We start from the raw sequence: 16,803 nt of genomic DNA on the forward strand, positions 1-16,803 counted from the left end.
TAATGGGATGCTGTAATGGGATGCTGATTTTGTTCTGATTTTAGGCATAATTGTATTTTAATTCGTGTAAGAAAGATGTACATAAGTTGTTTGGCTACACTGGCAGAACCTTGTTTTCTTTCTACACTGGCTACACTGGCAGAACTTTAAACGGAAAACTTTTGGATGACATTTTGCTACATTTTGCTGTTTTCTTCTAGTTGTGTCAAATATTGTGTACATTTATCATTTCAAACGTTACAAATTTTTATTATGAAGTTTGCTATCTTGCATAAATGTTATTCGAACCTATTGCTTGAATATTTTGGATGACTGTGAACAATGGTCCTTCATTCATGATTCTAGTGGTCCGATTCTAGTGAAACAAACGACAGCAAATGAATCAGGAAAATTAGAGAAGCAGCAGAAACAAACGACAAGTTGTGGATTGGTCAACCGACCGATCCATAGCTCTCTGGACCGATCAGGACTCATCCTGATCGGTCTGGGAAGAGTCTGATCGGTCTGTGGACCGATCAGACTATGGGTGGATCGGTCCACAAACCGATCCCCCTCTCGCTTTGAGTCCAGCGTCTTCTTTCTGATCGGTCTGTAGATCGATCAGATAACCCACAGAATGCTTCTGTGTGGTTACTGATCGGTCCACAGACCGATCAGATAACCCACAGAAACTTTCTGTGTGGTTCCTGATCGGTCACTAGACCGATCAAATGACTAATGTATCACTGGATCGGTCTGCCGACTGATCCAGACAACTAGAGTATCATTGGATCGGTCAACAGACCGATCCAATATCCTTGTGTTAGTTTTAGAGCCTCCCAGCCCTAAACCCTAACGTCTTCCTGGTCCAGAGAACGAGCTACCAAACCCTCTCTGACCTAGTCCGGAGAACGAACTGCCGAGCCCTCTCCGACTTCGTCCGGTCCAGAGAACGAGCTACCGAGCCCTCTCTGACCTAGTCCGGAGAACGAGCTGCCGAGCCCTCTCCGACTTTGTCCGGTCCAGAGAACGAGCTACCGAACCCTCTCTGACCTAGTCCGGAGAACGAGCTGCCGAGCCCTCTCCGACTTCGTCCGGTCCAGAGAACGAGCTACCAAGCCCTCTCTGGCCTAGTCCGGAGAACGAGCTGTCGAGCCCTCTCCGACTTCGTCCGGTCCAGAGAACGAGCTACCGAGCCCTCTCTGACTTGCGTGCCAAGTATCCGTACTTGGACTTCTCCTCTCCTTATGATCAACCTTGATCATTAATCAGTCTGAGTTTAATTACTATCTGATACAAACTTAAATCAGTGTCAACATCAAAACAACAGTCAGGTCAGACTGTATCAACAAAACCATCGGAAACATACTTTTCTCCATTCATGGTCACCTTGTTAAGCATACAAATATAACAAAATTTAGGCAAACAAACGATCAACCTGTCCAATGGATTCGATCTGTTGATGACCTTTCAGGCAGCAGTGCTCATGTGTTTGACATAGATGGAAGTGCCTACTTGCGCAAGTGGATGAAATCTACTAGTTGGTCGTCAAGCTTGTCCATCACCTTCTGGAAGAATTGCTTAGTTAAACATGCAATTGTGTTGGCTAAAAACATGGTTGTAGCTGAACTTAGTCTTGTAGAAAGAGCAGCTTTGACATGTAAAGAGAAGAGTCAAATAATGGAGAAGACTCGAGCAACAATTGATGCCGCTATGATAGAAGGGATCCCAAGCAATATCGATCTTTTCGAGGTATTAGTTTCCGTCCAAAACCTATCAATAACTTGTGTTGGAGCTCATGTATTGCAATGCTGAGTTTTCTCATGCTCTATCATGTTCTGCCTTTGGATCCAGGAGCTTGTTCTTCCCTTGGTGGCCATTGGTAAAAATTTCAACAAACTTAGGCATTGGAATACTCTATTGTGACACATCTAAAGTTACATGACAATTTATATAATGGTCCTCCATTCATGGTCACCTTGTTTACTAGTTTAGCAGCAGAATAGTGGAGACAAAAGGGATTCATAACTTTACTTTGAAGTGTAAGTGTTTCTCTACAACCAGAATCAAATACATTCAAATACATTCATTCAATTAAATAAAAAAGTTTACTGTCAAATACATTCATCCAGCTAAATAAAAAAGTCTACCGTCAAATACATTCATCCAACTAAATAAAGTCTATTAATTAATCACTGATATGAACAGAGTCCATTTTTTTTGAATCTCTTCACACATCTTGGCGATCTTAGCTGTATTACGACGATATTCATCAGCTAAATCTAGTTGACTTTTTATCAACTTCGCTAGTTCCTCTGTTTGCTTCATTTTTTCACCACAATTTGAAGATGCAGTTGAAGTTGAACTCGAAGTTGAGCTTGAACATTTTTGGACAGTAGGGGCAATGAAAGCATGTTGTTTCTCCTTGTATGAAATAAAAGCTCGAAATGCTTCCTCTTTACTGAGATATGATCTATGCAATGCACCGCTATATTTGTTAACTTGAGTATGAGTTTCTTCCCAACTATCATAAACACCGGGGTTTCGTCCAACAAATACCACATATGTTTTCCCCTACATTACAATAAATAAACATTAAAACATAAATTCTAATCTTAAAATATAGATTGTGAAATTCAAATAGGAAGCTAAAATCAAATCAAAGGGTTTACCATTTGAGTATTGAAATCCAGCTACAACACCGACCTGTTTTATTCGATATAAAAGTTACAAAATTTTGAATCAAACAACATGCAAACTGATGTGTATTATAAAAGATAAAAAAAGCAAGAAACAAATATAAAAAGGGCACACAATATGCAAACTTATCATAAAATGTCAAACAACATGCAAACTTATCATTCTCTCCGCATAACATGTATTATAAAAGGTAAAAAGAAAAAAAAGAAACAAATATAATTTGCATCTAATTATATTTATTCAATCTCTATGATATCATAATCCAAAAATGAAAAAGAGTATTACATGAGTTCATCTCTTTCAGGTATCATAGTTCTTAGTGCCATAAACGTAAGTATTTTTACCCCAAATTGAATTCATTTATCGAACAGATCTTAATTGTAAAAGTGATCTGAGTATCAAGATTGTACCCATTTGGATAGGCATGAAACATCTTTGTCACAAATAGATAATAGAAACTTGAAACAGGAAGAAGCTTTCTCAATTAAACATAAAAATTTAAAGAGGTAAGTGTGCGGAAAGTCAAATAGGAAGGTGATAGCCGATTCTGCTAAGGTTCGAGGAGAGGGAGGCGCCGGCGCCGCTTCTACTAGGGTTCGCGGAGAGGGAGAGCTTGCAGCTGGAGACGGCTCGACGACCAGGAAGGAGGTGGCTCGCAAAGAGGAAGGTGGCGGAGAGGAAGGAGATGGCTCACAGAGAGGAGACGGCTTGCGGCAGGTTTCGAAGAGGGAGAGCTTGCGGCTAGAGACGGTTGAGCGGCGCCGCACTCTGTTAGGGTTCGCGGAGAGGAGACGTCTCGCGGAGAGGAAGGTGGCTGGCAGAGAGGAGGTGGCTCGCGGCAGGGAGCGCGAGGGGGTTCTCTTCGGCGGCTAGGGTTCGCGTGTTGAGGTGTTTTGAGACAAGGAGAGGAGGGCGGCTCTGCTTCGCGACGAGCTTCGGCGAGACAGGAGGGGATTTGGAGAGGGAGGAGAGGCGCGACACGAGGAGAGGGAGGAAGGAGAAAAATCGCGGCGCCTCTTGTGCTAGGGTTAGCGTAGAGGAAGGAAGGAGAAACGCTCGGCCGCGATTTTTTGTTTTGTTTGAAGGCTTTGACATGCCTTATTCTCGCGATGACGTGGAACTTGCCATGTCAGAGCCTGATCGGTCCACAGACCGATCAGGCTTCGAAGCCAACTCTGAGTTGGTTGATCAGTCTGGGGATCGATCAGCCTAGGGCCTGATCGGTCCACAGACCGATCAGACTTCGAATTTTACTCTGAGTTGGTTGATCGGTCTGGGGACCGATCAGCCTAGACCGATCGGGAGCACAAGCCAACTCTTACTCTGAGTTGGTTGATCGGTCTGGGGACCGATCAGCCTAGGGCCTGATCGGTCCACGGACCGATCAGGAGAGGCCCAGACCGATCAGGTTGGAGCCTGATCGGTCCAGGCCGATCAGAGGAGAGCAGCGTTGATTTTTTTTTTGTGTTTTCTCGCTGACGTGGCAAGTACCGCAGCGAAACCGCAAGAATTGCACCGCAGGCTAAAATTTCTCATATATATATATATATATATACTATTTCTATTATTATCTCTTTGTCTATATTTTCCGCTTAAATCATGAATAAGAGGCACGATGAAACAATTATAAATCTTTAGTTATTATTGTAGCAATTATGATTTCATAGTTGTTATAATTGAATTATTACAATATTAATGTTAGGTAAAATTTAAAAAATACTAACTTTTTGATTCTGATTGGACCACGAGATGCATAATATATCAAATCGAAACTCATTTAAATATCTATATTTGTTGTCAGATGTATCCCGTAACGATTCAATCTTAAGCTCAAAAATATTATAGAAGCTCTTAACTAATAGCTACTAATTTCGTAATTGCTACAATGTCTCCGATCAATTTAGGATTTAAATCGAAGATATAAGTGTAATAATAATGAGAAAAAGTACTGGAGAATAATTATATCATTTTATTTGAGATAAAATGTCCTTTGAATAAAAATAGAAATTCCTTTACAATTTTGAAAAAAAAAACAAATATAGTTTAGCTATAATTATCTTGCACTAAAAATATAATGTTATATAGTAAGTTAATATGCAATAAAAGTAATCAACTACCTTAAGTTAAATTAGTCATCTAGATTTTAAATAGTATTTTTTTAAAAAAAAATTATTACTTAAATTATTTTATATATTCAATTTTTTATGATTTTAAGCTTACATACGAAATTAAAGAATTAAAATAACTTTCCTTGTCGTGATTCCGTGCCCAGAGGATTGAATTAAGCATTAAGCATGAAGAATCCTTTGATCCATTTTGTATGGACCAGGATGATCTACAATTTAATTCAATTACGATTAGATTGTGATCATAATTCAATCTTGTCGTAATTGGTTGTCATCTTTCTACGTTCATCTTTCCACTTAGATTATATTTTGGGTTGGGACAGACAGAGGAGGTCGTCTGGAGGCCGCCACGGTGGGTGAGTGGTCGGGATGCCGAGCGGGGGTGGCCTTCGGACAGCCTTTGTTCGTCTGTCTTGACCCAAACAACAATTTAAAAGGGAAGATAAATTCAGAGAGTATTGTAATCAATTACAGTCGGATTACAACCACGATCTAACCGCAATTGAATTATGGATCATCTCCTAATTCACAAAAAATGGACCAAAAAATTCAATCTACAATTAAGCGGCCATACAATTACAATCAAGTGTTTGAATTAACTTTGAAATTGTAGATAGGGAACTGAGTTGGACGTGAATAGACGATTGTGAAACAATAATTGTGAAGATTGATTTTTTTTCACCAGGGTTGTTAGAGGTGAAGTCGCCAGTAAGACCTTAGTAACCCTCTATGACGGTCTTATAATTTTGAAAAGAAGTAAATCACAATAGTTTATTCAGTCTAATTAGCCGAGGGATCTTCTTAGCTAGGAGGTACAGATAATCTAAAAAAATATTTATACTTATCAAAAACTTAAACTATGCTTCTCTGATGATAAATCTTATCTAAATACCAACTTGACTACATTAGGACTAAGATTATAATTTTTTTCAGAGTTGATGGACGAAAGGGGTATTTTAGAAAATTAGTATGTATTTTGAAAAATAAAATGTGTAATTTAAATATTTAAAAGACTTAAATGGGTGATGCTCGAATCATTTTAGATATTGAGTAAAATTATCTTTTAATTTTATTTTACTTTTTCTATAAATATGCCGCTTCGACATATATTTAGATTTTTTCATATTGGGAAAAAAAAAATATCAAAATGCCCATCTTTTGTTAAAAAAAAAAAAAGGTTAGTTGCCTTTTTTGGTATTTTGATCCGTCTAAAATTATACGACTATCCAAATAATTATTAAATATTTATAATTTAAAAATAATTTTAGTTATACCTATAAAAAGAAAGTGGCGCAATCATCTCTGTGACCGATAGTCACGAGGTTGGATAGTAAAATAATATTTTAAGCATATGCTAATTCATTATAATATTTATCATCTCATCAAAAATTATATGAACCACTGTCACATACTCATTATAATATATCTCTTTCATTCATAATTTATGAATTCCATCATCCACCTATTTATCCTTTTATTAATTTTTTAAATAATTTTAAAAAATTTATAATTTAGAAAAGAAAAAAATATATTAAAAATTTAAGAAAGAGGGTGTTCAAATTTTTGAACGCTCTCTTTTGTGAGTGGACATTATAATATCCATTCACAATAGAAAGAGGGTATTAAATGAGTATTATAATACCCATTTAATACTCATTGAGGATGCTCTTATAATATAAGGTAAGTTTACATTCGGGTGTTGATGTGATGATATTTCTACGCATCTTTGAACTTAATTAATGAGTAAAATTATTAAAAAAAACATTCTTGCTGAATCAGGTTGAGCTAATAAAACCCATAAATAATGAGTGCATAGTGATCCATAAATAATGTTAAAATAAATATGGTATGTGTTAATGAAGAAATATGTTAATATAATGAATATATGAGATATAGATTTTATATAATTGTTTAAAATAATATATATTAATATTCAAATCAATATAAATATCCTGGGAAAGGATGAATTTTTAAACAATGAGAGTTCAGTTGTTACACAATGTAAATATTTACGTCTATGATGTTATTGTGTTAGATCATACCCGTGACTTTTTACGCTTTATGGAATTATATAATACTATAAAAAATTTTATAGGACAGAGCTAATTATATAAATCATAAAAATATACACCTCAATTTTTTTTAAAAAATACAAGATTCAATTATGTAAAATAGATCATGTTTCGCCGGTTCGTGCACGGACTCCCATCGGACGGTCCACAGTACCTCAAAGTGGACTCATCATTAATAAATCAAGTTAATATTTTAAAAAATGTATATAATTTAAAAATACTTTATGAAGAAGGAGACGTATCTCCAACTGGTACCCCGAATGTTTAGCCCTCCACAAACTACTCGCACACCGACACGTCTATCACCGCAAATCTGTTGGGCCCACAACCTTCCGACGGACGACGTGCTTCCACGTCATCCATCACCTCTCTGATGTGATGGTCGCCCCCTTCCGTGCCTTCCTCATTAAGCAAACAAAATTGTATCCATTTGTAACTCATTAATTTTTTTATTTATTTATCATTTATTTGTTTTTGAAATTATTGCTACGCCACTTGGCACCTTGTAATTTAATATTCTAAACTCCATATTTTATTTGATGCCTAATTGGAGTTGTGTTTGCCTTGTCTGGCCATTATTTGTCAAATAATTTAAAATAAGAAAAAAGAGGTGATAGGTCAATACTTTACTTCCTATTTTTAAAAGTAATAATATAAGTTATAGGATGCATTTTAAAAAACAGATAAAAATTCTGGGTTAAAATGAAACTGGCATGAGGATAGTACATCATGAATGGTATATGAATGCCATGATGGTATATGATCATGCATTGATATAGTTTTCTATTTTTTTTATTATTATAAAAGAATTCTGTAATATTATTTGAGAATTTTTTATATAAAATAATTAAAAAAATTTATAATTATTTTGATGTTTTAAAATAGTTTTAATTAAAATTAAGTAATATCGATTAAGTTACTTAGCAAAGAAGGAGGGACTATTCATCAGGATGACATACATGATGGATTGGCCGTCATCCACATCATAAAGGAAACCATGTATGATGAGTCTGTCGTCGTGCCGAGGAGACAGCTTAGCTTATCCGGAACCAATGGATGCCGTACGGCCAACGTGGCACTTTTGACACGCTTACTCGGAACGGTTCGCTGGATAACTAAACGGTTTCTACGAGGCACGGCAACGGCAGCCCTCTTGAGTTTTAAACCGTCTCCGACCCCCGCTGCGCCCTCATCCGACGGACGAGAAGAGCTCCTTCCTGCTGCCGCCCCGCGCCGAGCCTCGTCGACCGCTAGATCGTGGCCGCACCGGAGCTGTCCATTTGCCCGCCGAGTCCGCCGGTCGGAAACGGCCACCGGGTCCAGGCGGCGAGCAGCCCCCTTTGTCGTGGTGAGGCCGTCGAGCTGGAGGAAAAAAGAGGCGCCGGATTCTTTTGCGGAGATTTGTGGTGTGACCTCATGGATGCCAAGGCGAGGCCGGAGAAGCGTATCCTGATCTTTGCGCTTTGTCATACGCAGTTGTTTGTTTTTCTTCTCAGATCTGATTTGCGTTTGATTATTTTTCGTTGTATTTTGTGGAGGCTTTCGTTTGCTCGATAGATCCGCCTCCCTTGCCTTTATTCCATCTTATTAGATCTTATAAGGTCTAATGGCTGATGCTTAATGGTTGGTTGTCCTTTCCTTGCCCTTAAGGAAAGGATAAAGAAAAATAATCGTGTCTTTAGACGCAAGTAACGTGACGGATCTATCTGTATTTGTTGTTTTTCTTTTTTAAATTTTGTAATCTTTATGATTTCGATTTGTCGAATATCAAATTCTGCTAAACCTTTGTGACATTTTTGATCTAGCTGTGTCAAGGTGTAAAGTTAGGATTTTTTTTACTTGGTAGTACGATTTTCTACTCGCATAATAAATCGGTATCCATGGCTCCTTGCATCACTTGATATATTGGGGAATTGGTGTTTTATTTTCTGGTGTTTGTTATTTGTGGCCCTTGACCTTTTGCTATCTAGCCATTGATGAAGCGATTAAGACATTGAAGATCGACCCTACGTCAAAAGCCAGCAGTATGACCATGGTAATCTGCATCATACTATTGCTTGCTCTTTGAAATCAACATTTTTTTATTTCGATTTTGCTTTATTTGTTTTCAGAACCTAATTTTGACTTTTGACAAGTTATCTTTTTAGTCCGGACCAAAAGCTTCAAGCTTGTCTGATGCAACATCCTACATCTCATCGGGAGATGCAACAAGCAGTATCAAGGAAAGCGAGGTTTATCAAGATGTATCCGTCGATGATCAGGGCATGTATTACTATGGTTATTATTATCCAGGTTTGTCCTTGAAGCTTTCCAAGTTAATTGAATCGCACAATTTTTTTTTATTTTTTATTTTTTATGGATTTTCATCTCATATTAAGATTTAAATAGGGTCTCATGGTGCCATGGGGGATTGGGATAATTCATGTTGCAACCATGGAACAGATAATGTTCAAGTAGAGTATCCTGTAAGTAATTCTATTCATTTTTCAGCCCCTAAAATTGTTTGATGTTTTTTCTAAGCTTATACTTGCATTTATATTACGCATAAATCTTTGTCACAGTGGTGCAGTAGTTTTTTTTGTGGTAATATTCCTTTTTCTATGGCCTCCAAGATTTCTATTAGGAGCTGTTGAAATAGCATTTTGAAAAGAAGGGTAAAAGGGTTTCTAGTTACTTATTAGATTGCTAGATTAGAAAGCATTGATATTCACAGTCTACAGGCTTTTTCACCAGCTGTAATTGGTCATGAAAAACACCATGGATGGTTAGAATAGGTTTCATTTGGATATGCAGCAATAATTGTTTTGGCAAATAGTCATTGTTCCTTACTAGTTGAGTTTGGTTACATGTGAATCAATTTCTGTTATCGAGTATGTGAGATCATGTCATTGCATCATGTATCAGACATGGTAAGGTTGTTTAGTTGTAAGGTTTGCTTGGATCTTTCTCTAAGCATCTAACCTTTAACTAAATTGTTTCAACTGAACTTTGAACACATCTACATTAGCTTAAACTGGTTACTCTTGATTACTTTGCTTTCATATGCTGACCTTTTTGGTTTATTTTCTGGAAGTAACCTTACACACCCATCATTCAAGGTATTTCTGATTTCTGAATTCTGCTCCGCAGACTGGAGCGTCTAGTATTAATTTAACTATGGTACACTAGGAAGAGTTTAAAAGGCCAAAACTTACAGAAAATTATCGCTCTTTCCTAGTTTTGAAGCTTGTAGACAGCACACTGTATTATCTTAAAATTTTCTACTTCATATGGATGGTTTGATTGATTTGTTAAGATGTTTGTTTTAACCTATTTTTCTGTGTCCTTGTTTCAGACCATTCAAGCTGATAATGGATCAATGGTATACTATTTCCCAGGATTTCAAACTGGATATAGCAACTATGGTTCATTTTCACCTGGACCATATGGTGTTGATGGACAGTTTTGGGGGCAAGGCTCATATTATCCAAGTCCAGTGTCTCCTCAAACAGCTGTTTCTCCAGGAATTTTTCCCCATCCAATTGCTTATGGACCTGAGCTGATTCCTGCATACCAATGGGATCCATATTTTTTCTTCCAAGATGAGATTCAAGGGAGCACATTTACTTTGGATCCAACAAATTCACATTATAAACGGAATCATTCATCCCATGGTTATAACTTTCCTCCTGCCAAAACATCAACAACTTCAAAAGTGGCCTCGCTAGCATCTGATTTGTCATATCCTGTATCAACTCAAAACCAAACACAGAAATCTGTGAAGAAGGTAATTTTCTGTTTAACATGCATGCTTCCACTTTATTGGACTTACTTTTTAGTCACATGTACTTGAGATTCTTTGTTAGCGCATTATTAAATAATTACATGGATTTAAATGTTTACAGGCACCTGCTGCTGCTCTATCAAAAGGTTTTGTTCCCGTAAATAAATTCAGTTCATATGCTAACCAAACGAAGGGTGCATTGCTTTATCCAAGCAGTGCAATTCCTGTGAAAGAAAAGAATTGTAGCTTGGTTGATGAGGAGAAGCTGAAAGCCAGAAATAAACTAAATAGCCTTGCTGATCTTGACTTGCTGAATGAGCAAAACCGTGGTCCTAGAACAAATAGCAGCAAAACTACCTCCCACTCTGGCAATAATCTTCAAGAAATTCTTAATATCGAGAAGAATGATAATAACAGTGGATCGATTGCTCTTACTAACAGCGATGAATACAATTCTCCTGATTTTATCACTGAGTATGAGAAAGCTTTGTTCTTTGTAATAAAATCATACAGCGAAGATGATGTTCATAAAAGTATAAAATACAATGTCTGGGCAAGCACTCCAAATGGGAACAAAAGGCTAGACAATGCCTTCCAAGCTGCACAAGAAAAGAATGTGGAAAAGGGTGGAAAGTGTCCTGTGTTTCTCTTCTTTTCTGTAAGTAGACCTAACTCTCTTTTCTAAAGGTTGGTCTAACAATATGTTTGCAAAAAATGATCCTTGATTTCAGTATTGCTATCTCCTAAGTGGATTTCAATCATGACACGTACATTTTAGTTACTAAAAGTGTAACTTGGCTATGAAGTTTTTTTTGCTTAATCCTCTGGATATTTTGTTCTTCAGGTTAATGCTAGTGGTCAGTTCTGTGGTGTTGCGGAAATGACAGGCCGAGTTGATTTCAGTAAAAATATGGACTTTTGGCAACAGGACAAATGGAATGGCTTTTTCCCGGTTAAGTGGCATATAATTAAAGATGTTCCAAATCCACAACTTCGTCATATAATTTTGGAGAATAATGAGAACAAGCCTGTCACAAACAGCAGGGATACACAAGAGGTATGCCTCTTTAGAGTTTCATCTGTGAATATGTTGATGCTTCTCTACCTGTTAGAAGGATTTGGGCTTCATGTTGTATTGTTTCATATAATTTATCTTGGTGATTGTGTTGTCAAAATATATTTTTTAAGTATCATCATATTGAGTCTTGTGACCAAATATTTGGTTGAAGTTATTATTACATCCTTCATTAGTTTTTACTTAATTCATCATGAACTTTCAATGATCTTAAAATGACATGTTAAGATGCCTTCTAAGCACTGCAACTGTATTCTATATGTTACTGGATTTGATTCTAATTGCTCATTAAATATTTCAGGTCAAGTTTCCACAAGGTACTGAAATGTTAAACATTTTCAAGAGTTATTGTCCTAAAACATCCATATTGGATGACTTCGGCTTTTATGAGAATCGCCAAAAAGCAATGCAAGAGAAGAGGAACAAGCCTGGTAGTCCAAATTTGGATAATTCTCTGGTAAGCATTTGCATTTATTTTCATCTAAGAGTCTCTTTAATAGTATTAAAAACTCTTACATTTTGAAATAAACTTTCTACAGGCCCAAACTGTCGAATCAACTCAATTCCAGAGGCTAGTTGACTCAAATGCCAAATTGCATAAACTCGTGCCAATTGAGGCGAAGGAAGCACTCCCGTGCTCCATGGTCACTTCACCAAAGTGAACATGGAAAGGAAACCACCTGTTTATGTGGGCTGGAGAACTACAACCGTGCTCCTTCAAGGCTGAAAGTAATTTGTTCGTGCCGTTTGGATTATCAACAACGCCTCAATTCAAGATGGAAATAACTGTCAAAAAAATCTGAAAAAGGAAAACAAGAATCTAAGGGAGTACTTGTCCCATGAACAAAGGTAACAATGACTGGGAAGAGCCACGTCGTACTCAGTATTGCCAATTCAAGGGCAAATGATTTCATCGATGCAAAGTGATCGTGGAGGTGATAGATGAAATGTCGGTAGGGTGGCTGCTTGGGAGCAAAGTTGTGTTCTCCAAACTTTAAATTTGGAAGAAACAGGAAAATGATCAACTAAACAAGGTTTAAGATTCACTGTAAACCTTGTATTTGTCACAAGTTATACTGAACTAACAGTGAATTCTTAATGATATCAATTGCTAGCTGTTATCTCGACATGTTTGAGCATATATGAGGGCAAAATTTTGCTCTCAATAGATATTATTAGTAGTTTCCTGTGTTGGATATAAGTGATATGAATGGAGAAGAGGTGGAAGAGTAAAGATGTTTTATCGTGAATGAGATTTTAATTTCATATTGAAAGTTTCAAGTTTTACTAGTTGGTTTATATTGATTCACATGTATTGATGATGTGAACAAATGTATAGGGAGAGATTCTCTTTCACGTGTGGGTGCGCAAGGATGGGGGTGCAAATCCAAGGTCTAGATTGCATTGAACTATGTTGACTTGTGTGCGGGCACGACCTGAGTGTGTTGAATGCTGGATCGGTCGGGGTAAAATTTGTACAAGTGGAATAACACAGAAAAGCAGCAGAAACTCTCCACCTACGTTCCCTCTTCCTTTGTAGTGTAAACTCCTACTCGGCTGAGTGCCCGTGATAGCAATCGGGTGCCACTCAATTCGTCGTGGCCATTAGTGCTTGGTGGGAATCATGGTTAACCGTTGTATCTTGGGAAACAGACGACCTGATCGATAGTCTCTCACTCAGTCGCTCGGCTTCTCTGCTTGTTTGGCCATGAACTCTTCGTCCGCTCGGCTTCTCTGCTCATCCGTCCGCTCACTCTTCATCTGCACGGTTGCTCACTTGTCTTAGCTGTAAACTCGCTCGGCCAGCCATTCACTCGCTCGATCTCGTTGCCCACTCGACCTCTGTTTGCTCGACTGGCAGCACACTCGCTCGATTTCTTTGTCTGCTCGGTTGCACGCCCGCTCGGCCATTCTATCTTGGGTCAATCTGCTCGGTCAGTCATTCCTCTCGATCGGTCAATCTGCTGTTTGATCGGTCGACCCTTTAGTCCGTTCGGCTGCTCTGCTCCACTCATCCACTGAGACTAAGAGATCGGCATCTCCACTACTCAACCTGTCAGCCGCCCGGGACATTAGGTCACTCAGACTTTGCTGCTCGGACGCTCTGCTCACTCAGCCACTTCGCGGTCAGTATTTGGTAAAAACCAGCCCCTGCTGGTAGCCTGAGAGTATCTGTTTAGATAATTTCAACATATAAGTGAATTTAATTTGAGTATTTAAATTCGGCTAATTCCCAAATATCTCTAACAGATTATTTCTCCAGCAATCTTGAAACAGAGCCGATTCTGTTAAGATGACCACAGAACATAATGCTGAGGTGCAACAGACTCAACACATGAAGGTCTCCTCCACCCTGATTGAAATTATGTCAATCAATCACGGGGAAAACCAAAGAAGTTCAGTGGGCTGAATTTCAAGAGGTGACAGCAGAAGATGCTCTTCTACTTGACCACGCTCAATCTGACTCGGTTCTTGACCGAGGACCCTCCCAAGCATGCTGAGGATGTTGATGCGTAGACCATCAATGTAGTGGAGGCATGGACTCATTCTGAGTTCTTTTTCCGAAACTACATCCTCAACTACCTTGCCGACTCACTTTACACTATATATAGCATGAAGAGAACGGCTAAGGAGTTGTGGAAGTCCTTGGATAAGAAGTACGAGACGGAGGATGCAGGAGCCAAGAAGTTCATCGTGGGCTGATTCTTGGACTACAAGATGGTTGACTCTAAGATAGTGATCAACCAAGTCCAAGAGTTTCAGGTGATCTTGCACGAGATCCACTCAGAAGGGATGATTCTGAGTGAAACCTTCTAGGTCTGCTATCATTGAGAAGTTGTCTTCCGGCTGGAATGACTTCAAGAACTACCTGAAGCACAAGCGGAAGGAGATGAATGTGGAGGAACTCATTGTTGGACTTCGCATCGAAGAAGACAACAAGAGTTCAGAGAGAAAGTTGTTCTCTCAGGCCACTGTGAAAGCCAACATGGTCGAGTACAGTCAAAACTCAAAATAGAAGAACCCCAAGTTTTCTAAGATGAGACTCAGATGAGGCATCAACAAGAAGTTCTCTGGGAAGTGCTTTAATAATGACCGATTGGGTCACAAATCTTCGGAGTGTAGAAAGCTAAAGAAGAAACAGGAGGACAACTTGAATGAGGGACCAGAAATGGACGACCTCTGCGCAATGATCTCGGAACTGAACCTGGTCGATTCGAACTCACGATAATGATGGATCGATACTGGAGCCACCAGACATGTGTGCTGCAATAAGGAGCTGCTCCACAACTTCAAAGAAGTCACTGAAGACAAGCTGTTCATGGGGAACTCAGCAACCTCAGACATCATGGGTCAAGGGAAAGTATTGCTGAAGATGACCTCAGGCAAGGACCTCACTCTGAACTATGTGTTATATGTTCCCTAGATTCGGAAGAATCTAGTATCCGGATCATTGTTAAGCAAGCATGACTTCCACATTATTTTTGAGCCAGACAGAATTATACTGTCTAAGAATGGAATGTTTGTAGGAAGAAGTTATGTACCTGATGGGCTATTCAAGCTCAATGTAATGTCCATTAGGCCTAAGATAAATAAAAATGAAAGCTCTTCCACTTATATGTTTGAGTCTTCATGTTTGTGTCACAGTAGACTAGGACATATTAACTACAATGTATTGTGTAAATTAATAAATATGCAAAGCATACCTACATTCCACCTTGACCCAAAACACAAGTGTGAGATTTATGTTGAAGCGAAAATGACAAGATCATCCTTTCAACATATTGAAAGAAGCAACGAACTATTCGACCTAATTCACACTGACATGTGTGACTGGTAAGCTCTCTAAATAGATGTCACAAATAAACTCCCAAATTAATATTATGATCGAAAACCCACAACTACACAAAGAAATGTTTTAGTATAAGGCCCGAGTCGAATTTCCGAGGATTATGCTAGAACGTGCTTGTTTCGGATTAAGAACACACTTTTTGGGTTTTCTAGATATAAAAATGGGGGTTTGGTATTGAAACTGAAATATTAGACCAAGAAATAAATTGCAAGCTCTACAACTATCCTACTGCAGAATTAATTCTAAGAACCAAAAGAAACAAAACTTCAACCTTTGCTGCACTGATCTATAAAACTGCAGAAATAAATTTGAACTAAATGACACTCGACCCATTGCAATTATTGAACTATAAATTCTGGATTCATCTTAATCACTAATAACTAATCTTAAGCCACCAACAATCAACTAGAAACTAAATATGCTTAGCCACAAACATAGAAAACAGAATCGCAGCAAATATTTCTGCACAAACAGGACAAAACAGCACACAAAAACAGAACTAAGCATCTCAAATTCATGTAGAAAATGAAACTACAACTAAATCCAAACTATAACTATCAGATTTAGAAACAAATCTGCAGGAATAAGAAATCCTAAGCTAGAAACAAACTGCAACGAAAATCTAACATCCCTACACCCAAAACTCGAATCAAGTTGTCTTCTCTTGGCCGTCACACAAAGAACCTGCAGAGAACACTCCGACAGAGATCAGTATGGAGTCTCCCAGCTACTGGCTAAGCTCAGCTTTCCTCATGTGCTCACAGAAATCGTAAACGAGCTGAAACTCTGCAGCGCCGCCTGGAAAAGGAATCGCAAGACTGGAATGGAAGCTGTGGTTGATGGTTTGGTGTCGGGATTGGACCAGAGTCTCCGGAGGAACACCGCCTTTGACTCTGTGGATGAACGGAACCCAAATCGGAGGACCACCGCCGACGAGGGATGAAAAATCGCGAATCTCTGCTACAGTGCTGCGGCTGAAAAAATCAACTCGCCGGCGATGCCCGATGGTCGGAATCTGATCGCCAGAGGCTGAGGAACTCCACGCCGATGAGGACAAGCTAAATCTCGGATCTGGATGAAGGGAGGAGCTGCGACCGCGCCGTCAAGAAACTGGCACGATGAACAGTAGCGCGAGCTCACTGTTCACCGTGCCAAAATATCCTTTAAATACCTAGGGTTTTGGATCATTAAACCCTAAGTTCATATCCAGCTGAGGTTTGACTCGAATCCAAATCAAT

The 16,803-nt window shown here is 38.5% G+C and overlaps 1 protein-coding gene across 2 annotated transcripts; it reads left to right on the top strand.

Annotated features, from left to right (window-relative positions):
- Positions 1 to 8,017: 8,017 nt before the first annotated feature.
- On the top strand, positions 8,018 to 12,928 carry LOC122047779 (YTH domain-containing protein ECT4-like). Of its 2 annotated transcripts, none has more exons than XM_042609251.1 (9): positions 8,018 to 8,321; positions 8,848 to 8,912; positions 9,025 to 9,169; positions 9,266 to 9,342; positions 10,212 to 10,643; positions 10,762 to 11,298; positions 11,485 to 11,697; positions 12,017 to 12,172; positions 12,255 to 12,928. In XM_042609251.1, the coding sequence occupies exons 1-9, from the start codon at positions 8,294 to 8,296 to the stop codon at positions 12,375 to 12,377; spliced, it is 1,776 nt and encodes a 591-aa protein (XP_042465185.1). In that variant the 5' UTR covers positions 8,018 to 8,293; the 3' UTR covers positions 12,378 to 12,928. The 2 variants fall into 2 exon arrangements, with proteins under 2 accessions (XP_042465185.1, XP_042465186.1); XM_042609252.1 differs by having other exon boundaries at positions 8,019 to 8,321; positions 9,013 to 9,169.
- The last annotated feature ends 3,875 nt before the right edge of the window (positions 12,929 to 16,803 follow it).

Source organism: Zingiber officinale, chromosome 2B (genome assembly GCF_018446385.1).
Source record: "Zingiber officinale cultivar Zhangliang chromosome 2B, Zo_v1.1, whole genome shotgun sequence".
NCBI classification, from domain to species: Eukaryota; Viridiplantae; Streptophyta; class Magnoliopsida; order Zingiberales; family Zingiberaceae; genus Zingiber; species Zingiber officinale.

Excerpts from the sequence above, each read along its gene's own strand:
- LOC122047779 (XM_042609251.1), top strand. The coding sequence starts at position 8,294 with ATGGATGCCAAGGCGAGGCCGGAGAAGC. Across the intron at positions 10,644-10,761 it reads CACAGAAATCTGTGAAGAAG|GCACCTGCTGCTGCTCTATC; the intron begins GTAATTTTCTGT and ends AAATGTTTACAG. Across the intron at positions 11,299-11,484 it reads CTGTGTTTCTCTTCTTTTCT|GTTAATGCTAGTGGTCAGTT; the intron begins GTAAGTAGACCT and ends TTTGTTCTTCAG.